The 27,354-nt window shown below is 41.1% G+C and overlaps 1 protein-coding gene across 3 annotated transcripts in view; it reads left to right on the top strand.

Moving 5' to 3' along the window:
* The window catches only part of LOC126236922 (ralBP1-associated Eps domain-containing protein 2), a 125,048-nt gene that overhangs the window by 78,485 nt on the left and 19,209 nt on the right, over positions 1 to 27,354 (top strand). For all 3 annotated transcript variants that reach the window (XM_049946585.1, XM_049946584.1, XM_049946586.1), the window contains 2 exons: positions 9,933 to 10,110; positions 14,727 to 14,823. In XM_049946585.1, the coding sequence (XP_049802542.1) occupies positions 9,933 to 10,110; positions 14,727 to 14,823 (275 nt within the window). The remainder of the gene's footprint in view (positions 1 to 9,932; positions 10,111 to 14,726; positions 14,824 to 27,354) is intronic.

Genomic DNA, 27,354 nt, shown 5'->3' with positions numbered 1-27,354 from the left:
CCAGGAATCACCCGGCATGGAGGAGGAAGTGCAGGGTTTGTAATGAGGAAAGAAAAGTTCAGAAGCTGAACAAGATGTATATACTTTGGTGAAGTTAAAAAAACTGTCAATGCAATGCAGCCTCTGGTGTTTGCTACTTCTTTTGGACTGTCCCTTAAGAAGCCAGTTGCTAAGTGTGATGCCTCAACACAAACCCAGACCATGAATTCAATATGAGTACATGCACTTGTCATTTTGCCTGTGGGGATTGTTGGGGGAGGGGTGGGGGGGGGGGGGGGGAAGCTACACATGACCCTGATACCATTTAGAAGCCGTCAACAATGGACAGTGGACTTGGAACCTTGCCCACATACCACTGCACACCATCAGAGGCCAACTAAGCCACCACTCTACCCAAGCAGCCAACTCCTCCCATGAAGTAAAGAATGTTACACAAAAAGTCATTAGAAACAAAAATAGTGACTGCTAATTCTCAGATTAGTGAGCAGTGTCCCTTTGTGAAGGTGATTTTGTGGTCTAGGATAGATAACCCTGATGACAGAAAATCAGGCAGATTGCGGTACCTAGCTGTAGCAGTCCCAGCACACAACTTACCCTGTGCAGCACTCATAAAACTGTTAGCGATTGTAAAATTATTGGCACACTCACTGACAGCTTCGAATACAGGAATGGATCAACTGTTGACAAACGAGAAATCTTAAATGACAAATGATTTGGCATTACTGATTATGTGTCTTTGACAGTGTGGAACAAGAGAGAGGAAGTTACATCACATACTCAGAGAGAGGAAAGTGGACATTGCATTAATAACAGAAAGTAAGAAAAAAACTAAAAGGAACAAAAGATTTGACAGACTACTAGTTGGATTACAGTGGTGTTCCCCAAAGAAAAAGAGCTAGTGCTGGAGTAGCAATTTAGTCTATGATGAATGGTGAGGAAAGATTTTTAAATACAGCTCCATAAATAAAAGAATAATGACAGTCAGATTTCAAATTCCAGGAGGTCATATAACTCTTATCGATGTGTACAGCCCAGAGAAGGGAAAGGAGGATGATATTGACACTTTTTTTGATGATATTCAGAAAAAAGTGAACAAAACTAACAAGACAGGCCATGTTATCATCAAGGGTGATTTTAATGCGAGAGTATAGTTGGACTATTTGGAGAAAAGATTTTTAATAATAATTAATAGGAACTAGGCCAGTTTACCTCTTTTAATAATTTTTTTACTAACACATTTTACGGAAATAAGTAATGAAAAGTCCAGGTTGGAATATCAGCAATATTATGAAAGGATAGATTGTTACTCACTGTAAAGGTGACACATTGAGATGCAGATAGGCTTGATGAAAAGCCTGTTACGTATAAGCTTTCAGCCATAGCCTTCTTCAGAAAGGGAAACCCATTCAGACCTCAGCCTACAGTAACCTATTGTCTCCACATCCTCCGTAACTGTTTCTGCTCCCTCTGTCCTTTAGCCTTCTCACAGTGCACCCATCCTCCATCCTCCCCCCCTCAGCTTCATTGTGTTCTCTTCTCTCTGCTCGTCTTCTTTCCACTTCGTGCTCACCCCCTCCCCCTCCCATGACCACCCTCCCCGTCCCCCCAGCCTCCTGAAGTGTCTGGCAGCCCTGTCCTGCTACCTCTAGTCCCTTCATGCTTCACCAGGCAACACCAGTTCCTCTTCCTCCAACCCCCACCCCATCTGCCCTGTTATCCCCAACCCCCTTTCACTACCCCACTCCAGATTGTTTCTCCCATTCAACATGTTTCTGTTGTCATCTTTATGGTGAGTAACATTTTACAGAAAGAAAGACATTCACAAGTTTACATAGAATGCATGAGGATAAGGTCTGTGATTGATTACTTACTTATTACTTATAGAATGAAGAATCCTATGCAAAATATGTGTGTTTATATGTGTATGAAGAACAGAAAATCTACTGGAGTAGATCAAATAAATGCAGGACTAATTAAACATGGAGGGCTATCCCTAGGTAAAAGACTTTTACAATTAATAAATGAATGTTGGATGAACTGCAAGATCTCGACCCTTGGTAATCTCCCAATTCAAGAAAAGCAAATGTAATGACTGTAAAAACTATCATGGCATCAGTCTTCTAAACACACTACAAACTATTTTCAAAGATAATCAATAGCTTCATGAAGAATATCGCAGAAGCTGTTATTTCTGGAGAACAAAATGAGCCTAGATCAGATCGTTCATGCACAAACAATGTGTTTGTAATTAAAAACCTTGTAGATAAACACAGAGAACTTAATATAGAAACCCATATGACATTTATTGACCCTGAGAAGGCTTTTGGCCTTGTAAGTCTTGTTAACTTATATGTAAGATCATGTCTGCCTGTGGATATCCTTATCACCTAATAGAGGTAGCGAAAAGTCCTTACAGCAATCCATGCATTGCAATGAACACGGGTAGGAAACAATTAGAAGAAATAATTATTAACCAAGATATAAAATAAGGGTGCGGTCTATCACCTTCCCTTTTTAATATTTACATTGAATTCATACTTCATAAATGAAAATTTAAAGTGAACAAAGGAATTAAGATAACAGATGAGGAATACCCAAATTCTGTTTGCAGATGATATCATTATTGTTCAAAAGAATGAATATTACCCCCAGACATCAGTATACCGCTTGGAGGAAATATGCAGTAAATACAACTTAAATTTTTTAGTAATAAAATAAAAATAACAACATTCAGAAGAAAATACATCAGACCAAAAATTGTTTTGTAGAATTCAGTTTTAGGGCAAGTATCTCAAATCTCATATTTAGGTTGTATTATAGGGTTTAATTTTGACTCTGATATTGAAAGTAAAATACATAAACACCCGGCTGTATGTGGTACCATTAGCAGCACATTGGGACATAAAGTACAAACCATTATGAAATTCTATAAAGTGATGGCGGTTCTTGTGTCATTCTATGGAAGCAAAAGCTGGGTTTAAAAAAAAAAAAAAAAAGAAAAATTCAAACACCAGAGATGTGGTTTCAGAGGGAGACAAAAGGGCTGCACAAGATGAGAATATTGGAACAGAGTGAAATATTTTAAAAATGAATGAAAAATTTCATGAAGACTGGAGACAACACTTTATGAGAATGTCCTGTTACTGAACGCCCTAGAAGACCCTAAACTAAGAGTCAGACGGGAAAAGAAGTATTGGAAGATCTTGAAAAAGATGGAAATGATTTTGTTTGAGTTCAGACCAGACAGCAGATGATGATGATGATGATGATGATGATGATGATGATGATGATGGTCTGCGTGTAGGAACCAGACAGCTGGTTGGTTGATTCGGGGGAGAGGACCAAACAGCAAGGTCATTGGTCCCATCGGATTAGGAAAGGATTGGAGAGGAAGTCAGCTGTGCCCTTTTAAAGGAAACATTTGCCTGAAGCGATTTAGGGAAATCACGGGAAACCTAAATCAGGAAGGCTGGACGTGGAGTTAAACCGTCGTCCTCCCGAATGCAAGTCCAGTTTGCTAACAACTACGCCACCTCGCTTGGTGAATCAGAGAGATGGGCACTCTCTAATGTTCCCCCGACCTCTTGAGTAGATCACCACCACCAAGGAAGGATGCAAGGGCAACCATTACTAATCAGTGGTACCCATAGGAACTTCTGCGTTGCAGTGGAATTTAAATGGATACCACTCACATTTGGAAGAACTACAAACTACAGCTCCTGGGCCAGGAGAGACCATTCTTCAGCTGCTTCCAAAAACCTCGTTTTAAAGCCACCGATTCACCTGCGTTAAAGGACTACCATTCCTACAGGAAGGATGATTGTACTGTAGAAAGGACTAGGAATGGGGTGATTGTTTACGTTAATGACAGATGCCATTCCTTTCGTGCCTCTGTGGCCATACAGGCTGTTGCAGTGCAAGTTCTCACACCACTTAAGATCACAGTGTGTTCTTTGTATTTCCAGCTCACAATCTGTTGGATCTGAATGCATTGACGTAGTTCTTCCAGGCACTCCCCTGCACATTCGTCCTAGTGGGGGACTTCAGTGTACACAGTTTGCTTTGTTACCATTTGTTCCAGGCATTGTATTATCAAGCCGCTTGTCCATTTAGAGTGTATCTGCCTTTTGAACTCTACTCAATGACACACTTTTCTACAGATACAGTCATCTTTAGCCATTGACCTTTGTTTTTGCTCCCCGGCTATTGCAGACTCAATTCAGAGGGAAATGGTCACAGATTACATTCCAGTGAGTACTTCCTGGTGTGGATCCACCTCTTCGTTTCGATGGTGATTGACAGATGATAAAGATAGCGGGTTAAAAGGGCAAACTTGATGTGATAGCAGGGCTTCTTTGAACAACAGGAATGTGTCCAGGAGATGGTGGACCATGTCATCAGTGTGATCCAATGAGTTGCTGCCAGTTCCATTCCCCAGTCTAGTAACTATCTCAGATGATGGACTGTCCCTTAGTGGAATGAAGACTGTTGCTCGATAGTCAAAGCTGGGCGCAGCGCATTGCAGAATTCAAACATAGTCCAACTACATAAACCTCCATCCCTTCAAGTCTGCGAGAGCACTAGGAGGCGAATGATAGAACAACAGAAGAGGAAAGTGTGGATGGAATTCACAACTTCCATTAATCAATTTACTTCCACTTTTCCTCCAGCAAGATGATCCACAACTCTGCCACTTTCGGCTCAGCATATTTTGGTTTCAGGTGTTTTACATATTGGCATCAGGGCAACCCTCAGTTTGACTGTAGATTTGCTCACCTTCCTTACCAATACTGACATCAGTGTTGCACAGCTTTCAAAATTTTGTTGACCATTGGGTCTCATCCATGAAGTGCTGAGAAGGGGAGGTGGACTTTAACACTACTATACACTACTGGCCATTAAAATTGCTACACCAAGAAGAAATGCAGATGATAAATGGATATTCATTGGACAAATATATTATACTAGAACTGACATGTGATTACATTTTCATGCAGTTTGGGTGCATAGATCCTGAGAAATCAGTACCCAGAACAACCACCTCTGGGCGTAATAATGGCCTTGATATGCCTGGGCATTGAGTCAAACAGAGCTTGGATGGCGTGTACAGGTATAGCTGCCCATGCAGCTTCAACACAATACCACAGTTCATCAAGAGTAGTGACTGGCATATTGTGATGAGCCAGTTGCTTGGCCACCATTGACCAGACGTTTTCAATTGGTGAGAGGTCTGGAGAATATGCTGGCCAGGGCAGCAGTCAAACATTTTCTGTATCCAGAAAGGCCCGTACAGGACCTGCAACATGCGGTCGTGCATTATCCTGCTGAAATGTAGGGTTTCGCAGGGATCAGATGAAGGGTAGAGCCATGGGTCGTAACATCTGAAATGTAACATCCACTGTTCAAAGTGCCGTCAATGCGAACAAGAGGTGACTGATACGTGTAGCCAGTGGCACCCCATACCATCACACCGGGTGATACGCCAGTATGGCTTCCAATGTGCGTTCACCGCGATGTCGCCAAACACGGATGTGACCATCATGATGCTGTAAACAGAACCTGGATTCATCTGAAAAAATGACGTTTTGCCATTCGTGCACCCAGGTTCGTTGTTGAGCACACCATCACAGGCAGTCCTGTCTGTGATGCAGCGTCAAGGGTAACCACAGCCATGGCCTCAGAGCTGATTGTCCATGCTGCTGAAAATGTCATCGAACTGTTCGTGCAGATGGTTGTCGTTTTGCAAACGTCCCCATCTGTTGACTCAGGGATCGAGACGTGGCTGCACAATCTGTTACAGCCATGCAGATAAGATGCCTGTCATCTCCCCTGCTAGTGATACAAGGCCGTTGGGATCCAGCACAGTGTTCCGTATTACCCTCCTGAACCCACCGAGTCCATATTCTGCTAACAGTCATTGGATCTCGACCAACGCGAACAGCAGTGTCGCGATACGATTAACCGCAATCTGACCTTTATCAAAGTCGGAAACGTGATGGTATGCATTTCTCCTCTTTACACGAGGCATCACAACAACATTTCACCAGGCAATGCCGGTCAACTGCGGTTTTTGTGTGAGAAATCGGTTGGAAACTTTCCTCATATCAGCACGTTGTAGATGTCGCCACTGGCACCAACCGTGTGTGAATGCTCTGAAAAGCTAATCATTTGCATATCACAGCATCTTCTTTCTGTCGGTTAAATTTCGTGTCTGTAGCACGTCATCTTTGTGATGTAGCAATTTTTATGGCCAGTAGTGTAAACAGCAGCTCCACCTGTGGAGAGAGGCTTCACACCTCCCACCCATGAGAATGGCTTGCTGATTCTTTGTAAGAGTGCTGCTGATCATGCTGTTCAGTGCCCCACATCCAAAATAATAATAACCTGAACTGGTGCCAGATGAATTATACAGTGCCTCAATTAGAAAGTATCATCATTCTTCTTATGTGACTGTATCTTTACTCAGGCCTCACATAAATAGATAATTGTCATCCTGTAAGATGCTATGCGTGGTGCAGAGTGCATCAGCCAATAAGAATACAAGTGATCAGTGTTGGCTTTAGCTGTCAGAGGACATTTTCCAACCTTCAGAGTTTTCCAGGGGACCCCAGTGAAGGTGACTCATAGCTTATTTCTGCCACCACCTCACTGTGTATGTACTGTGGTGCATGTGTTGAGTAGGGGATCTTCTGATAGGTTGTATAATAAGACAAAATTATTAACAGGATGTAAATGTTAATTTGAGTCATATGATGGGGAATTCATTTCATTTGTTCCGTGGTCCAGCAATGGTAACCCTGTATTAATTGTTGTTACTGACACTCTCGTTTCGTGAACCTTGCCACGAATACAGGATATCCTCTTCAGACTCATATTTCTAGCAATCTGTTGTGAATTGTGCACGCTGAAGTATCTGTAACTTTCCCAGTTATATGCACTGCTATATACTACAGAATCTCATATTACCACACTTTCCCCACAAAGCATAACCTGATGACAACCTTATGGCAATTTTTACCGTTTTTGGGTTCATTCTCCCGTAACAACCTCACCTTTGTCAAAGTCACTTAAATCAGTGGATTCCCCATTCTCTGCTTGTAACCAAACAAATTACTTCTGTGTCTGTGGCTCCTGTAGTATAATTTTCATATCATATTCAGTGAGGTGCCCAAGCTCAAGATATGGTGGCACTGTACTGATTGATCAGAGTCTGTGCAATCACTGCAGCTGAGGCTTGCATCAGCCACCTGCATGAAGCTCTCATGTGTATTTTCATTGTAGCTGTATGAATTGGAATGGTAACACCAGTTCTTGCTTGCCTGTGTTGTATAGTTCAATTCTTTTATCTTGGCGATTCGCGCATGCCCTCCCAGACGCGGGAGATTGCTGCATTGCCAGTTGCACGTGTTAAGAGAAGCAGCGCCATAGTATAGTGTGCAAACTTACGTGTGGGGGGGGGGGGGCGCAGTTTATGAAGTAAAGCCACCACACAGATACATAGACGTGCTCCCCGCGTTCCGCGCTGTGCGCTTTTCTGTTATCACTGCACTGCTCGCCTGTGCAGACACATGGTGTTTCGGCTGCTTTGACACTCTTTATATTCGATTTAACAAAAACTATTTGGCCCCAAAATCTGATTTTTACACATCTTCTTGACTGATACCCCCCCCCCCCCCCCCATAAATGACTTGTAGTAAACCATTGCACAAAATTTTGAAGAGTTTGCAGAGGTAAAAGTCCATAGCGTATACTTTCCGTATGATCGATTTTAGTTGCCACTAGAAATTTCAAAAAATTACATTCAAACGAATAAAATTCATGAAGTAAGACACTCCGATATTGTTTATAAATAAAGAAAATATTAAGCACCAAACAAGGTTTGAACACAGAACCTTTCGCTTTGCAGCCAAACACTATAACCATTACGCTAATGCAACTTGTAATTCGATGGACCTCCCGGATGACTTTAAGAGATCACGCAAAATACTGACAAACACTATTGGTATGACTATGAATTACTCACGTTTCGTCGAAATGCAATAGCAAATAAACAATTACCGCTGTTCTTTATTGCGAAAAAGCGGTTAGTGAGAATGATACAAACACCTTTCCTTGCTATCGCCTGAATGAGGAGGCTTATTGCTTGTTTGGTTTAATTAATTAATAGAATATGAAGCTATTGGTATAAAGAATGTTTTTTCCAAACTTTCTATAAAAGAAAGTCTGCTATCAAGACATTGCTTTTGTTCAATTACTTTATTTATGACTGAACGTTTCTAAAACTGAAGACACTCGTCGGTGCTGTGCACTGCAGTCGAGCTCTGGCAACGTCGTTTCCTGTTCATTGGGTGACTGTGTTTTGTGACGTCAGATGCACAGAACGAACCTAAACTTGGCCGCCGTCGTAAATGACATGCACTTTAGTCTTTAATGAATTTAAAGTAGACTAGTAGGGAGATGCGGTTCAGAAGTGACAGAGGAATTGCATTTTCTGGTGATGGGGAGTCACTGTGTGAATTCTCAAAATTGCTCTTGAGGCTGAGTCCTGCATAGATTTTGTGTATAAATTTTAATGGAGAAAGCAAACATTCTACTACTGCTTCTTACTCTACCAATATTATCTTAGCATGTATCATTGTTACTCAGAGAATGTTACTAGAATTGATAAAATGTGTTAAGTATGAAAGGACACACTATACATTCATACATTGGTGTGTCAGGGAAAAAACTACAAACATCAAAGGATACCTACTTCATGGTGTAGCATGATGCGATAACTAATCATTTAATTTTATTCATAAAGACCATTGAGTTTAAGGTACCCTCTTTTGATTTCGCAATTTGCTGGCCAGCCTGTAGGCTGGAGCTTAGATAGAAGATGCAACTTGTTGGATTGGTACACTTTGCTTATGCATTTTTGAACAATCATATAGACTAGAAGGCTTTGAGTTCATGTTAGTTAGCAACTGTGCTTTAAGTTCAGTTAATGCACTTGTGTAGGACTTTGTTACATTTTTAACTTTATGACTAAATCATAATGATTATTTTTAACTTTATGACTAAATCATAATGATTTGCAGTTTACACAATGTCCAGTCTATTCGCATTCCTCAAAGACAGTTTAATACATTTGGATGAAAGTTGGAATGGCTCATTTTTATACATCACATACACAGTATTTAAGCTTTCAGTAAATATGGAAGACGATTGCTTGCTGTGACATGAAAGTTTGTCTTGAAAGCACCAAACAAGATGGTGTAGTGGTAAGACATTAGACTTGTGTACAGGAGAACATCAGCTCAGATCCACATCTGACCATCCAGATTTATGTTGTGATTTCCATAAATCTTTCAGAGAGATTGCTGAGGTGCTTTCTTTGTAAGAACACAGTTGATTTACTTCCCCATCCGTCTTCAGTTTTGAGCCTATGATTACATGCTCTGTCTGTAATGTCCTCTTAATCAATTGTACATTAAACCATAATCTCCCTTCTTGAAAGCATACATTAACTAAATGACTAAATTTATTTAGATGATATTTTATCTCAATTTTTAAGATCTTTCTTTAATTGTTAGTGCTGTCACTGCCTTGTTCTAGCACACCATATAAAATGACAATGACAAGATGTGCAAATTTAGCAGTAACAGCTAAAAAAACAAATACTTGGAAGACAGGAGTATTGTTCAGTGCTGTTTATTTGTGTATCTATGAAGTGTTAGGAGAAAATAAATGAACAGCTATAAAGATAACTTGTTTTGTGTACATTATAATATTAAATAGTATCCTGTGGTTCATTGATTAGCTGATGCCACTATAATGAAAACTGGAAAGTGGAAGAGCTTATGTCAAGTGGCTATGTAGTTAGCTTATTTACTAAAGCAAATAACTCTTTGATTTGCACATTTTAAAATGATTTCATTTTGTGATTATAGACATCACCAAACAAAAAGCTGATTGGGCAGCATAGTGAAGGCGATGTGCTGTCACTAGTGTCAGATCAAACTGGATTTGCAGATTTTGGCAGATTTGGGCAGGAGGAAGAGGAGACTGCAGAAATGCAGATGCCAAGAAAACATGGGGCGTTTGAAGTTTACCGGAAACCTACTGCCCGTGAGTAGTTACATACAAGGAATATATGTGTTTTTACTTTTTATTTTTCCAGGCAAGAGAATTGTTATATGAGATTTCTGAAAGTAATGTTGTTAGGTATCACGTGTTTTTATCTTGCAGGTTATTGTTGTTAAATTGCAAGAAAAGTTAATGAATAATGTGTAGAACAATACAGTTGTCAGAAGACATTTTTTCTTCTCAAATCACTGCACATATTCATTGAGTGTCTCAGAATTATATATTGTGAATGGTTTGACATAACAAAATTGTAATGGGCTTAAGTGTGAGCAAATTTGTTAGTCTATTGTGACTGATTATAAGGAGAATGATCCTCCTTGGGGAGGGGAAGGCATATTCTATGTATCACATGAAGATTGGAATGCAGTTACCTCCCTCTTGAACGCTTGTTACAAACTTGTATAGTGGCTAGAATAAAAAATGTCAGAGAGATAGTCGTACAGAACAGCAGACTAGCAGTATCGATATGAACACTCTTGTAAGTCTAGCTGACTAGAGAGAAATCATATCTTTTGGTGCACTGTCATGACCAAATGCAGCAGTTTTATCATCAGGCCAAGATAAAGCCTTTGACCAGTTTCTCACCACTACTTGTTCAAACTACTGAACCATTTCAATTTGGTGGAAACTTTATTCAAATGATTAAAAATATGTATGATCACACCAGTTGCTAAGATTATCATGAATGGCCAATTCACCTGACGTCCATGCCCTGCCTCTCTGTTATCATTCTCAGTACCAGGTCTAATTTATGTACCTGTCCATAGAAACCAGGCAGTTTTAACAATATTTAAAAAATCAGTACATCAAAGCTGCTGACTGGAATGTGGCACATTTAGCACCATTTTAAAGCTGCAATTTTCTGCTTTAATTGTGTTTGAAAGAAACTGCATTGGAAAGCACGACTTTGAGTTAAAGTTATAAAAATCACTTAGGTGTTTTTAAAAATTTAGAAAAGTCATACAAAGAAGAAAATCTAACTTTTATTTTTAACTAATTTTATGGTATTATGTTATATCTTACTGTTTGTCTACAATCATTTCATATAAATTTAACATAGAATCATATTGTTTTTTTAGTGTAGAAAATTTTAAAACAAGATTCCAAGTATTGCACCACCACACTGTTCACACTGGTAGCGTGTCTCTCTACAAGAAGCCCCGCCACTCTCTTTCTTGTGTCTATAACTGCACACATGACCAGCATATTTCTTAGTAGTTGCAGGTATGTGATCCAAAATGTGTCTCTGGTAGCAAGCCTGTTGTTTCTTCACTACTTTGTATGGCTTAAAGTGTATTATCTGCAGCAAGCTGAGCTGCAAGCATTGTTATAAATTCTGTTAAATGAGTTTCTTGTTGTGCACTGCATTCTACAACCAAAACGCATTTGATGCCCCTATCAGCAGCAGAGGGAAATATAATTTTCACCACCATTTCATAGTTCTGTGCTAGAATGGGTTAGACTGAAAGTGCTGGTCTCCAATATCCTCTCCAATTTTATTCATATTGTAAGTCAATACCTGAAGTAATTTCAATACCACACTCCCATTTTCCTTAGTTCATATACCAAATATGACCTGATGCCTTGTAGACAATGTGCAGACATCCTTTTTATCCTGTTCTCCAGTGATTCAAAATCTCTTTTCTTTCTTGAAATGCACATGTGGGAAAGAACACCCAAGAAATGCATTATCTCACTTGTAATTACTGGTTTCCAGGAACTCAAAACTGAATGACGCTTCAGGTTATTTCCGCTTCTTTCCATCTGGATTGTCTGTGATGCATACAAATTTGTCAGTGTTTTAAATTCCTTTATGCCACCGTCATTAAGGAAGACTTCACTGCAATCCAGTATAGAAGTAGAGTCATCAGTATTGACTAATATCTGCCTGGGTGTTTTGTTCACAGGCAGAGGTCAGTAAATGTCAAATACAGTCCAGTTACTGTCTTTCGAATATGGCACAGCCATTGGATTTGACCCAGTACCTTCATCATTCTCATCTGCACCTCAGACAGGCTGTCATCGATCTCATTCACTAAAAGGACACTGTGAAACTATGTACATCACTTACAGAAAAACTCATTCAGCAGAAATGTGTATGCTACACAATTGTGAGCAGCCATACACCTTTGCAAATTAGTAAATACATACCTTCAGACACATCACTGTATTCAGAATCACAGAATCACACTCTACATTATCCAGAGTGTTGCTATTGTTTATCAGATCTGCAAGTTTTGCATCTAATGATAAACCTCGATGAATCATGATTGCAAATGAAGCAGCAATATGAGGAATACTGAGAACACAAAGATAAATTTTAACACAAATTATGATGATGTAAAGAATACTGCTGTGCCATCTATGGATGCATTTTGTTACTAAACATCTGTAAAACATTTAACACTGACCAAACCCATTACAGCAATGTTGCAGTGTTTTGGCCTCAGTTAAATGTAACAACACATACAATTTATGGGCATTGTGATTTTCGTTTGACCCCAGGCCTGTAAATCTTAGTGGTGTGGCACTTATTTGAGCCACTAGTCGGAATGATGAATTGTGAACTTCAAGCATATGAAGATAAAGATGTCATTATATGATTGGAGAAGGACTTACAGGAACTCAATAGTAGCGTTCATAAGCATGAAACATCTGACCATAAACTAAACTTCAGGAAAACTAGCCTAATGCCAGTCAGGAGAGGATTCAAAACAGACAAAAACAGTCCATTCCAAGTATGCGAGAACATCAAACTGCTAGGAATAATGGTGAGCCAGCTGCTCTCTTAAAACAAAAGTGGACAACTGTAAGCAACTTCCAGCAAAGATGAGATACTGTTAGCAACACAACAAAGGCAGACTACAGAATTTGTTACAGAGGGTACACATTGTCAACACCAAAATACTCTCAAAAATGTGGTATGTTGGACTTCCTGTGTTAAAGTAATGGCTGCAATTGGCTGACGTGTGTGGGGTGATTCTGCAAGTTGGGGGTAAATGTTACAACCCTGACATCTTAAAGGGATCTTTGTGATTACCACACATCCAACAAAATGCAAGGCAATTTAGATACAGAGAATCATGCAGATGTGCCACAAATACTCATACAGTACACTGAGTGGAGCTGTGAAGATATGTAAGCCAGGCAAATCCAAGTCCCAATAAATTTGGTAGAAATACATCACAAAGTGAACCACATCAGGCTCTTTCTACTGGAAACTAACTACCTTGGGGCAGAAACCAGCGTACTGTGAGAAAAACCACTGCCCATCTATACCTGCTAATGAACAATAATGGAAGAGTCAGCCATAAGAAAGTAAAGTATCCAACAAAGGAGTGGAATATAATCTGGAAGAATATCCGCAAAGTGAGGAACTGACATAAGATCAACATGGAACAAAATAGTTCACAAAAAGAATACCAATGAAAGAAAAGCTTCACAAAATACATTTGTCAGGAACTGTCAGGGGAACAAACTAAGCATCTGAGGTGGATGATGTAGCTGTGCCTGTTAACTGTCCTATGTTAATGCATGTTATCACATACCAAGGGGTACTGATAGTCGTTCACTGAAATTAGAAAGAGGACAAGTGACTGTTTTTAAACATTACGTGCTGCATCAAGATAAACCAGAAGAGATTAGCGAGGAAGAAATTGATGACACAAACACAGCAGGGTAATGAAGCAGCCAAGATGAAAATTCTAATAGGCACTCCATGCTAGCAGTGCACAAGCGCTAATTTCAGTTCGGAGGAGTGGCAGCAGGAAAAGTTAGAGTGGTGATATTATACTCGTATTCATCAGTAGGTTTGAGTAATTTATATAGCTGGACTGTGCTGTCCTTTTTTGAATACTCGCGTGTTTTTAATAGTTTTTTATAAGAAAAGTTGAGACTATAACTTCTTAAGCTATTCTCTTCAATGGGTGCCAGAAAGTCCTTCCTTTATTTCCACAATAACCTTTTGCCATGTGTCTGATCTTCATAGTATACTTATTAGGTGTTTACCCATGAGAGGAGCATCTTTGAAAATGTGCTCAATACTTTCTACCAGACCATATACATCTGCCCTAATGTTTGTAAGTGTTCTTGGGAAGGTAACCATCCAATTTGTCGACAGATACGCAAGTTTTGTTCAGATTTCACATTGACACAACCACTCCCATGCTGTCAGACAGAATATATGGATACAGACCAACTATACCATGCAACATAATGACAAAGATGAAGCTACCTATCTATTCCTCAAGTTATCCGCATCCGACATTTACATACAAGGACTTTAGGACTCGGTGAGTTGTGATAACCAAAATAGTTGCATAGGTTCGTTCCACTCTCACATATGCCAGACCACACATTGTTGACAATTGGGAATGACATTTTATCATTACATATTTATCATGCCTAGTGAACAGAATTAATATTTTTGCCATTGCCCATTGTGTTAATACTGATTTCGTAAGTCGTAGTTACTTTCGTTGATACTTCTAGAGCATGCCTTACTGCCTGGTATGCTATGAGTAAATGACTTGTGTGTTTTTTTTAAAATAAGTACAGTTTAGACAGATAAAATAAATCATTTCTCTTTCGATTTTCAGGTGCATCTGATGCTGGAGTTGGTGTCCTTCCTGAACAGGATAGCCCGCAGGATGACAGTCAGGAACAAAGGCACCAGCATGAGCCATCAACTTCTAGGTGAGAATTTTAGTGAACCATTTCATTATACCCCATGAAGTTTTAGGTAATAGGGTGACAGAGCTGACTATGATTTTTTAATTTTTTTTTCTCAATACACATTTTCATAACTATTGTAGGGGGAGGGTAAGTTTTCTTTCTAAAGTCTGTTTCTCTTTCATATTATCTGCTCATCATTACTGCAACATTCTGGATTGATATTGCAAGAATGTTATTTGTAGTTGCATTTTACTGAGAGATTCAAAATGTTCTCTTGGATATTGTAATTGCAGTAACACTAATCATTATAAGCTTTCAGTCAAAGTTATTGAAGTATTAGCAATTAGACACAAATAATAAAAATTAGACTGGAAACATCACTGTAGTACTTTATACGATAGTTGTTGATTAATAAAAAGCTGTCCTCATGCTGGAAAGCCAGAAAGGAAGATATTAAGTTAGTAAGATAATATGCTGTTGTGATACACACATTCTTCATTGTGCAGTTTGACTATGTTAGCTTTATATGTAGAAAGTAAAGTCAATGTATGGTCTCTGTAAACCAGTTGATGTAGATACCAATATAATTCTATCAGCAATGTTGTTGTTGTTGTTGTTGTTGTTGTTGTGGTCTTCAGTCCTGAGACTGGTTTGATGCAGCTCTCCATGCTACTCTATCCTGTGCAAGCTTCATCATCTCCCAGTATCTACTGCAACCTACATCCTTCTGAATCTGCTTAGTGTATTCATCTCTTGGTCTCCCTCTACGATTTTTACCCTCCACGCTGCCCTCCAATACTAAATTGGTCATCCCTTGATGCCTCAGAACATGTCCTACCAACCGATCCCTTCTTCTGGTCAAGTTGTGCCACAAACTCCTCTTCTCCCCAATCCTATTCAGTACCTCCTCATTAGTTATGTGATCTACCCATCTAATCTTCAGCATTCTTCTGTAGCACCACATTTCGAAAGCTTCTATTCTCTTCTTGTCCAAACTATTTACCGTCCATGTTTCACTTCCATACATGGCTACACTCCATACAAATACTTTCAGAAACGACTTCCTGACACTTAAATCTATACTAGATGTTAACAAATTCCTCTTCTTCAGAAACGCTTTCCTTGCCATTGCCAGTCTACATCTTATATCCTCTCTACTTCGACCATCATCAGTTATTTTGCTCCCCAAATAGCAAAACTCCTTTACTACTTTAAGTGTCTCATTTCCTAGTCTAATACCCTCAGCATCACCCGACTTAATTCGACTACATTCCATTATCCTCGTTTTGCTTTTGTTGATGTTCATCTTATATCCTCCCTTCAAGACACCATCCATTCCGTTCAACTGTTCTTCCAAGTCCTTTGCTGTCTCTGACAGAATTACAATGTCATCGGCGACCCTCAAAGTTTTTATTTCTTCTCCATGGATTTTAATACCTACTCCGAATTTTTCTTTTGTTTCCTTTACTGCTTGCTCAATATACAGATTGAATAACATCGGGGAGAGGCTACAACCCTGTCTTACTCCCTTCCCAACCACTGCTTCCCTTTCATGTCCCTCGACTCTTATAACTGCCATCTGGTTTCTGTACAAATTGTAAATAGCCTTTCGCTCCCTGTATTTTACCCCTGCCACCTTCAGAATTTGAAAGAGAGTATTCCAGTCAACATTGTCAAAAGCTTTCTATAAGTCTACAAATGCTAGAAACGTAGGTTTGCCTTTCCTTAATCTTTCTTCTAAGATAAGTCGTAAGGTCAGTATTGCCTCACGTGTTGCAGTATTTCTACGGAACCCAAACTGATCTTCCCCGAGGTCGGCTTCTACTAGTTTTTCCATTCGTCTGTAAAGAATTCGTGTTAGTATTTTGCAGCTGTGGCTTATTAAACTGATTGTTCGGTAATTCTCACATCTGTCAACACCTGCTTTCTTTGGGATTGGAATTATTATATTCTTCTTGAAGTCTGAGGGTATTTCGCCTGTTTCACACATCTTGCTCACCAGATGGTAGAGTTTTGTCAGGACTGGCTCTCCCAAGGCCGTCAGTAGTTCCAATGGAATGTTGTCTACTCCGGGGGCCTTGTTTCGACTCAGGTCTTTCAGTGCTCTGTTAAACTCTTCACGCAGTATCGTATCTCCCATTTCATCTTCATCTACATCCTCTTCCATTTCCATAATATTGTCCTCAAGTACATTGCCCTTGTATAGACCCTCTATATACTCCTTCCACCTTTCTGCTTTCCCTTCTTTGCTTAGAATTGGGTTTCCATCTGAGCTCTTGATGTTCATACAAGTGGTTCTCTTTTCTCTCCAAAGGTCTCTTTAATTTTCCTGTAGGCAGTATCTATCTTACCCCTAGTGAGATAAGCCTCTACATCCTTACATTTGTCCTCTAGCCATCCCTGCTTAGCCATTTTGCACTTCCTGTCAATCTCATTTTTGAGACGTTTGTGTTCCCTTTTTGCCTGCTTCATTTACTGCATTTTTATATTTTCTTCTCTCATCAATTAAATTCAATATTTCTTTTGTTACCCTAGGATTTCTACTAGCCCTAGTCTTTTTACCTACTTAATCCTCTGCTGCCTTCACTACTTCATCCCTCAAAGCTACCCATTCTTCTTCTACTGTATTTCTTTCCCCCATTCCTGTCAATTGTTCCCTTATGCTCTCCCTGAAACTCTGTACAACCTCTGGTTCTTTCAGTTTATCCAGGTCCCATCTCCTTAAATTCCCACCTTTTTGCAGTTTCTTCAGTTTTAATCTACAGGTCATAACCAATAGATTGTGGTCAGAGTCCACATCTGCCCCTGGAAATGCCTTACAATTTAAAACCTGGTTCCTAAATCTCTGTCTTACCATTATATAATCTATCTGATACCTTTTAGTATCTCCAGGGTTCTTCCATGTATACAACCTTCTATCATGATTCTTAAACCAAGTGTTAGCTATGATTAAGTTGTGCTCTGTGCAAAATTCTACCAGGCGGCTTCCTATTTCATTTCTTAGCCCCAATTCATATTCTCCTACTACGTTTCCTTCTCTCCCTTTTCCTACACTCGAATTCCAGTCACCCATGACTATTAAATTTTCGTCTCCCTTCACTATCTGAATAATTTCTTTTATTTCATCATACATTTCTTCAATTTCTACATCATCTGCAGAGCTAGTTGGCATATAAACATGTACTACTGTAGTAGGCATGGGCTTTGTGTCTATCTTGGCCACAATAATGCGTTCACTAAGCTGTTTGTAGTAGCTTACCCGCGTTCCTATTTTCCTATTCATTATTAAACCTACTCCTGCATTACCCCTATTTGACTTTGTGTTTATAACCCTGTAGTCACTTGACCAGAAGTCTTGTTCCTCCTGCCACCGAACTTCACTAATTCCCACTATATCTAACTTTAACCTATCCATTTCCCTTTTTAAATTTTCTAACCTACCTGCCCGATTAAGGGACCTGACATTCCACGCTCCGATCCGTAGAACGCCAGTTTTCTTTCTCCTGATAACGACATCCTCTTGAGTAGTCCCCGCCCGGAGATCCGAATGGGGGACTATTTTACCTCCGGAATATTTTACCCAAGAGGACGCCATCATCATTTAATCATACAGTAAAGCTGCATGCCCTCGGGAAAAATTACGGCTGTAGTGTCCCCTTGTTTTCAACCGTTCGCAGTACCAGCACAGCAAGGCCGTTTCGGTTAGTGTTACAAGGCCAAATCAGTCAATCATCCAGACTGTTGCCCCTGCAACTACTGAAAAGGCTGCTGCCCCTCTTCAGGAACCACATGTTTGTCTGGCCTCTCAACAGATACCGCTCCGTTGTGGTTGTACCTACGGTACGGCTATCTGTATCGCTGAGGCACGCAAGCCTCCCCACCAACGGCAAGGTCCATGGTTCATGGGGGGGGGGCTATCAGCAATACCTTTCCTAAATCTTTCCCCCATCATAGCTAGTTCTTTTGCAACTAGTGATTTGATCCGAGTTCGCAGTAGCTGAAAATTGTGTGCTAAAAAAGACCTTTAACTCTTCTTTTTGCACAAAGCAACACAAGGTCTACATTAGAGAGTTGGAATTGGCCTACCCTTTTTCTGTTGCAAAGGTTAATGATATGTGTGACAATCTGTTTCTTAAATTACAACATTATTAAATGGGGTAAGATGTTACAGCAGGTGCTAGAGTGTTCCAGATTTTCTGTATACCAACTTATTCTCGCTCCATCCCAAGGGCACCTATACAGTTGTTTGTAGGTGGGAAGGGCTAGACATTGGTTACTGGAGTATTTTTAATATTTTTGAAGATGAATGGTGACTTACAAGTAGCATTAAAAATGTTCTGGTTCTGATCTTGTTAAAAACCTGTGCAATGCTAACTTTTAAATCATTAAGGACACAACCTGACTACACCATATTTTTTTCCTTTCCCTAAGAGGTGGGGGGTGTCTTGCCCTGGGTATGGATACCCTTGTTCCATCCTGCCACCCGCCTTTCTATTGCCTATAGCAGTGCTGTTCATGCAGTCCAAAAAGGCACTCGATCAGTTCAGTGATGGGAATATCTGGATTAGCAGATACCGATATACATTGACTGATTTGAACGATTTCCATTCATCAGCAACTTAGCTAACAGACAACACAATGTTTAATGCATATAAGGTGTCAATAAATAGGATAATTTCAAACTAAGTCACACAACATTTCAATGGTCATTAACTTTGTGTTTCAGTTCTGGCTTTGTAGCAGATCTCATTGCATTTGGATTGTGTTAAAAACTACTGCTATCATGTTGCTTGTTAGGAGGAAACATCAAATGTATAAAACTATGCTTAAATGAATGGCACCAGTAATGGTTGGTTGGTTTTTCCCCCCCATAATTCTGTGTGTATTTGATATGTCACGCGACTGCTCTTTCCATTTGAAAATGACTAGTTGTATCCAAGATTGCTTCTTTCAAAATGGCGATCATGTTGGTAATGTAGCCTCACAGGTTTTCCTCCCCTCGCATCTCATATTACTTGACTTTAAATGTCTATTTATCGACCTTTTTTATTTTAGAAGAGTCACCCTGCACCTGTGAACAACCCTGTATTACAATAATCATGACTGAAATGTAAATTCTAAAAATTAATCTGAGTAAATATAGCAGATTACAGTCCACATGGCTTCAGGCCCAGTCCTTGTGAAGATGAAACAGATCTGAGAAAGTGTAAGGGAGATGCTAGTATTACCAACATGACGTATCTGGTGTGTTCTAAAACATTGTGACTTGTATGACTTAATAGCAGTGATATGATCAAAATGGAAGTCATGTTAGTGAAAGTTAGTCCATAAGCCAAGTATCAAAAACTTGTTCACTTTAAATTACTGGATCTGCGTAGAAGTCTGTGAATGTTGTGTTGACTTGAAATGTGCATTTGTAGATTGTATCTTCAGAAGGGAGGAAATGTGGCATAAAATTTTTGTCTTGGTAAGCTATGAAAGGGGTTCAGGTGGCAAAAACATGACAGTTCTTGATGTGGGTGTATTCATTAAATTGTAATCTTTTTATATTAATGTTTCCAAAATGACCTGTGACAATTTTGTATAACAGCCAACATTTATTGGATGCTTGCATACAGAGTTGTGTAATGAGCAGATACTAAGCTCGCACGAGGTTACCGAGCGAGATGGAATGGTGATTTGCACATGACCTCTTTGCCAATAGTTTTTCAACATTTTCAACATCAATGTTATATACATCATTATCTTGAGTCTTCATGCCAACTCTTGTGGTGTAAGACTTGAAGGCTCTCCTGGGCAGTCTGTGCAGTGTTGGTAGGTCCATGCTCTATCTGCTGTGACGTAAGAATATATGCTGGTGAATTCCAATCACAGCGCACTGCCACACTGCCTAAGATGTACATCAGACAAATAAAAGAAATACAAAACAATTATTTGAATTAATACTGAATATCAGATACATAGAAACAACATATTTATGTGCTAATTAAACATCATACCCCTGATAGTAAAATTAATTACAGACATAATTGCTGATTTATAGACAAACAGAAAACTTTGCCCGACTAAAATTTATGGGAAAAATCCTGAATTTAATTCAGCAAAAATTCGGACACTCATGGCTGCACGTTAAAAACATTCACTTATTAAGTTCCCCCTGTGGGTCCGGGGGTTAGAATAGGCCCGAGGTATTCCTGCCTGTCGTATGAGGCAACTAAAAGAAGTCTCACATGATTCGGCCTGTATGTGATTGTCCCCTGTGGGGTTTGATATCCAGTTTTCAAAATTTTTAATGAAAAGCGAGCCAATTGAGGAAGGATACCTTACATGGTGCATTGTGTCCATCGTGCGCTGAGACCTATCGCATTCTTCATCGACGTGGATCTGCACTTCTGCTCATTCTACAACTGGTGAGTGAGATCACCCTCCTGGGTACATATTTTTCCATCAACTGTGCAGTATCGTTTTCTATGCTGATGATAATGGACTTGTTTGCTTTGTTGTGCCTGATACCCAGCACGGTAGCCATTCCATTGTGGCAGGGCAGCCATGTACCCTGTTGGTTGTAGCCCCCTGACCACACAGGGATCGCTCTGCTGATGCCTGCGCCGTTCACTCCCCTCATATGCCGAGGAGTAGATGCCCGTCACCCTGGGGCATCGGGACTCCTGGCAATGGCCATCCTGCCAGGTGGCGCCCGTGGGAAGAGCCCCTGGTCGAAGTGGATGGTATGATGGCGGATGACACGTGATGAAGCATAGTCCATCATCTCTTGCTGGTGGTCAAATACCAGCAGTCTCTAAGTGTTCATGGCCTCAATTCAAGACACAGAAGTACGACCCCAAATCGTTCCCCTCCCTGGCCACGCCATGGGAGGAATGTTAGGCTAAGGATGGGAGCGGCTCTTATTCACCCCGGTATGTTGTATGTTCGAGAGCTGATGGGAATCTTTCATGATTATAAAGCCTCAGTTGTTTGTTGAGCATTTTGAGGACAAGTTTGGGGAGGCGGAGGGCTTGTCCAAAATGAGATCTGGGTCAGTCTTTATCAAATCGGCATCCTCTACCCAGTCACGGGCGTTCATCTCTTGTGACAAGCTGGGGGATGTTTCTTTAGCCACCACGCCCCATAAGAGCTTAAATATGGTCCAGGGTATCATATTTCACAGGGACCTTCTTTTGCAGTCTGACAATGAGCTGCACGCCAATTTAGAGCAGCGAGGTGTAAATTTGGTTTGGCATGTCCACCAGGATCCGAGGGGTAATCAGGTTGCCGCCAGTGCCTTCATCTTGGCCTTAGAGGGTGATAAATTACCCGAGAAGGTCTACCGCTGTGACGTAAAGCTCTATATCCCTCCCCCGATGCAGTGCTTTAAATGTTGGAAGTTCAGTCATATGTCTTCCCCGCTGTACTTTCAGCGTCACATGTCGAGATTGGGGATGCTCATCACATCCCCATACTCCCATGTGCTCCGCCTCCTATCCGTGTCAACTGTGCAGAACGCCATTCGCCTTGCTCGCCTGACTGCAGGATTCTCCAGAAAGAAAGGAAAATCGTGGAGTACAACACCCTGGACTGACTGACCTACACTGAGGCTAAGAGGAAGTTCGAACGCGTACATCCTGCACATATGACATTGTCTTATGTCGCCACTACAACAGTTCTAGTCCCATCAGCTCCGCCAACCTGTCACCTCTGAGAGCTGGACGACTACATTGCCCCCTTGATGGTGGTGGTGGGGGACACTTCCCTCCTTGTTGCTTCTGCACCACCTACTTAAGGAGCAACCCCTTCCCCCCCTCCCCCCCCCCTCCCCCCAACCATCAGGAATATCAGTCCCCACTTCTGCGCCGGAGAAGCCTAAGTCTTCTTCAGCTCCCCTCAATAAGAAGGGGTCCCTTGGCTCACTCCCTTCCCAGGTTTCTGCTAGTGGGAAAGATGACACCCGCCAGTAGCTGAAGAGCCCAAAAGCAGTTTGTCATAGGGCTTCACGTTTAACCTCAGAAACCCAAGGAGCAGCAAGAGAAATCCAAAAAGAAGATCCTCAAGACCAAGGGCCGAGCTATGGCAAGTGTCAAGCTTTACACCTGCTTTCTGCATTGCCCTCCAGGAAACCTGGTTCCTAGCAATGCAGACCCCTGCCCTCCGTGGCTATAAGGGATATTACAGGAACCATAGTGACTATAAGTGTGTCAGGTGGAGTTTGTGTTCATGTCCTAAACTCAGTCTGTTGTGAAACTGTGCTCCTTCAAACCCCTCTTGAAGCTGTGGCCGTCAGAATACGGATGACGCGGGAAATAACTGTCTGACACGTATATCTTCCTCCAGATGGCGCAGTACCCCTGAATGTATTAGCTGCACTGATTGATCAACTCTCTAAACCTTTCCTACCTTTGGGAGATTTTAACGCCCATAACGCCTTGTGGGGTGGCACCGTGCTTACTGGCCAAGGCAGAGATGTCGAAAGTTTACTGTCTCATTTCTACCTCTGCCTCTTAAATACTGGGGCTACGACACATTTCAGTGTGGCTCATGGTAGTTTCTTGGCTATTGATTTATCAATTTGCAGCCCTGGACTTCTCCCGTCTATCCACTGGAGAGCACATGACGACCTGTGTAGTAGTGACCACTATACTGTCTCCCTAAATAGAGAGACTTATTTCCGACAGTATATAATATAATAAAATAATGCAATAGATGATAATAAAATGAAATGCGTGGCTTTTTAAAATGTATTGAATTAATGATATTAATTTTTCGGCATGAATGACAAGCACAATAAGCTGAGCTATGCCTGGAAATAAATTCATATTACTTCATATTATTTTCCAGTGGGAAGTAGTTTCTTTCTCTGCTGTAGATTTGTGCTTACCCTTCTTTATATTGCTACGTTTGGTTGCTGTGTTCACCTTCGAAGCCTTGACTGTGTTCCCATTGAGCTTATCAGATCTTCGTAATTTTCCAAAGTATGCTGGTGGGCTTCAGTTCTTGTTCAGTTCTTGTGATCATAAAGCGGTTGCTGCATCGATGATTTCAGCCGTAAATAGAAATATTAAAAAAGGTAGGAAGATTTTTCTGTTTAGCAAAAGTGACAAAAAGCAGATTACAGAGTACCTGACTGCTCAACACAAAAGTTTTGTCTCTAGTACAGATAGTGTTGAGAATCAGTGGACAAAGTTCAAAACCATCGTACAATATGCATTAGATGAGTATGTGCCAAGCAAGAGCGTAAGAGATGGAAAAGAGCCACCGTGGTACAACAACGGAGTTAGAAAACTGCTGCTGAAGCAAAGGGAACTTCACAGCATACATAAACATAGCCAAAGCCTTGCAGACAAACAAAAATTACGCGAAGCGAAATGTAGTGTGATGAGGGCAATGCGAGAGGCATCCAATGGATTCGAAACTAAAGTTCTATGTGCTAACTTGGCAGAAAATCCTAAGAAATTTTGGTCTTATGTCAAAGCGGTAGGTGGATCAAAACAAAATGTCCAGACACTCTGTGACCAAAATGGTACTGAAACAGATGATGACAGACTAAAGGCCGAAATACTAAATGTCTTTCTCCAAAGCTGTTTCACAGAGGAAGACTGCACTGTAGTTCTTTCTCTAGATTGTCGCACAGATGACAAAATGGTAGATATCGAAATAGCCGACAGAGGGATAGAGAAACAATTAAAATCGCTCAAAAGAGGAAAGGCCGCTGGACCTGATGGGATACCAGTTCGATTTTACACAGAGTACGTGAAGGAACTTGCCCTCCTTCGCAGCGGTGTCCCGTAGGTCTCTAGAAGAGCGTAGCGTTCCAAAGGATTGGAAAATGGCACAGGTCATCCCCATTTTCAAGAAGGGACGTCGAACAGATGTGCAGAACTATAGACCTATATCTCTAACTTCGATCAGTTGTAGAATTTTGGAACATGTATCATGTTCGAGTATAATGACTTTTCTGGAGACTGGAATCAGCATGGGTTTCGAAAAAGACTGTCATGCTATTCGTCCATGAGACTCGGAGGGCCATAGACACGGGTTCACGGGTAGATGCCGTGTTTCTTGACTTCCGCAAGGTGTTCGATACTGTTCCCCACAGTCGTTTAATGAACAAAGTAAGAGCATATGGACTATCAGACCAATTGTGTGATTGGATTGAAGAGTTCGTAGGTAACAGAACGCAGCATGTCATTCTCAGTGGAGAGGAGTCTTCCGAAGTAAGAGTGATTTCAGGTGTGCCGCAGGGGAGTGTCGTAGGACCGTTGCTATTCACAATATACATAAATGACCTTGTGGATGACGTGAAGTTCACTGAGGCTTTTTGCAGATGATGCTGTGGTGTATCGAGAGGTTGTAACAATGGAAAATTGTACTGAAATGCAGGAGGATCTGCAGCGAATTGACGCATGGTGCAGGGAATAGGAATTGAATCTCAATGTAGACAAATGTAATGTGCTGCGAATACATAGAAAGATAGATCCCTTATCATTTATCTACAAAATAGGTCAGCAACTGGAAGCAGTTAATTCCATAAATTATCTGGGAGTACGCATTAGGAGTGATTTAAAATGGAATGATCATATAAAGTTGATCGTTGGTAAAGCAGATACCAGACTGAGATTCATTGGAAGAATCCTAAGGAAATGGAATCCGAAAACAAAGGAAGTAGGTTACAGTATGCTTGTTCGCCCACTGCTTGAATACTGCTCAGCAGTGTGAGATACGTACCAGATAGGGTTGATAGAAGAGATAGAGAAGATTCAATGGAGAGCAGTGCGCTTTGTTTCAGGATCATTTAGTAATCGTGAAAGCGTTACGGAGATGATAAATAAACTCCAGTGGAAGACTCTGCAGGAGAGACACTTAGTAGCTCGGTACGGGCATTTGTTAAAGTTTCGAGAACATACCTTCACCGAGGAGTCAAGCAGTATATTGCTCCCTCCTACGTATATCTCGCGAAGAGGCCATGAGGATAAAATCAGAGAGATTAGAGCCCACACAGAGGCATACCGACAATCCTTCTTTCCACAAACAGTATGAGACCGGAATAGAAGGGAGAACCGATAGAGGTACTCAAGGTACCCTCCGCCACACACCGTCAGGTGGCTCGCAGAGTATGGATGTAGATGTAGATTATCGTACTATTTGAAATAACAACTCACACGACCTTTCTGTTAATAAAACAATACTGTATTTTTCTAAATGGTGCACGTATGAAATACATAATCCTTACTTATTCATAGCGAACCCAAAATGGCGGTCTACAATTACTCGCTTAAAATGGCATGCTTCTCACTCGTTCACTAGCTGAGTGCGAATCCTTCCTTCCTCCTACTGGTACAAGAAAAACCCCTCTGTTTTTTAACAACTGAAAATCAAAAATACCTGACGGTAGGCATAGGCTCTATGATGGGCTACCACTTCATCTTTTCTCTTTGCCTTTAAAGAAGATGAAAACATGAAAGAAATGCAAAAGGTTTATCACACCTCTTCCCTATCTTCCTGTCACTTCCCCGTCATCAGGTCCACAGACCTTCGCTGTCGCCATTGAATCTCCCCCATATGGGAACATTGATGTGGTGGTTGAGCAAGTGACTACAACTATCCTTTTTGCGGCAGAAAATGTGATCCCTTGGTGGTCGCCAGAAGTTGCTGAAGCAATTAAGGAGTGTCGGTGAGCTCTACAGCGGCATAAGGGGCACCCCTTCCCAGGAGCACCTCATAGCCTTTAAACGGTTCCATGCCCTCATTGGTCAACTTGTCAGACGACGGAAGCAGGAGTGGTGGGAGAGATACATCTTGACCATTGGGTGCCATATGTCACCTTCCCAAGTCTGGGCAAAGATCAAACATGTTTTCAGGTACCAGACCCCAACAGGTGTTTCCAGTGTTAAAGTAAAGGGCGGGTTTTCTACCGACGCAATTGCAATTGCCGAGCACTTTGCTGAGCACTATTCTCGAGCCTCTGTGTTGGAGAATTAACCCCCAGGCATTCTGCACTCTCAAATGGCGGCTGGGAGGGAAAGTCCTCTTGTTCACTACACGCCAAAGTGAATCCTATAACGCCCCATTTACAGAGTGAGAGCTCCTCAGTGCCCTTGCACATGCCCTGATGCAGCTCCTGTGCCAGATCGGATCCACAGTCAGATGATTAAACATCTCTCAACTGACTACAAGTGACGTCTCCGTGTCATCTTTAATTGGATCTGGTGCGATGGCATCTTTCCATCGCAGTGGCGGGAGAGCAGCATCATTCCAGTGCTCAAACCCGGTAAAAACCTGCTTGACGTGGATAGCTATCGAACCATCAGCCTCACCAACGTTCTTTGTAAGCTGCTGGAACGTATGTTGTGTTGGCAGTTGGGTTGGGTCCTGGAGTCACGTGGCCTACTGGCTCCATGTCAGGGCGGCTTCTACCAGGGTTGCTCTACCACTGATAATTTTGTGTCCTTCGAGTCTGCCATCCGAACAGCCTTTTCAAGCTGCCAACACCTGGTTGCCATCTTTTTTGATTTACAAAAAGCGTATGACAAGACCTGGCAACATCGTATCCTTGCCACA

Source organism: Schistocerca nitens, chromosome 2, assembly GCF_023898315.1.
Source record: "Schistocerca nitens isolate TAMUIC-IGC-003100 chromosome 2, iqSchNite1.1, whole genome shotgun sequence".
Classification (NCBI taxonomy): domain Eukaryota; kingdom Metazoa; phylum Arthropoda; class Insecta; order Orthoptera; family Acrididae; genus Schistocerca; species Schistocerca nitens.
Note: the sequence above shows the minus strand (reverse complement) of the source record. Positions and strands in the feature narration are given on the sequence as shown.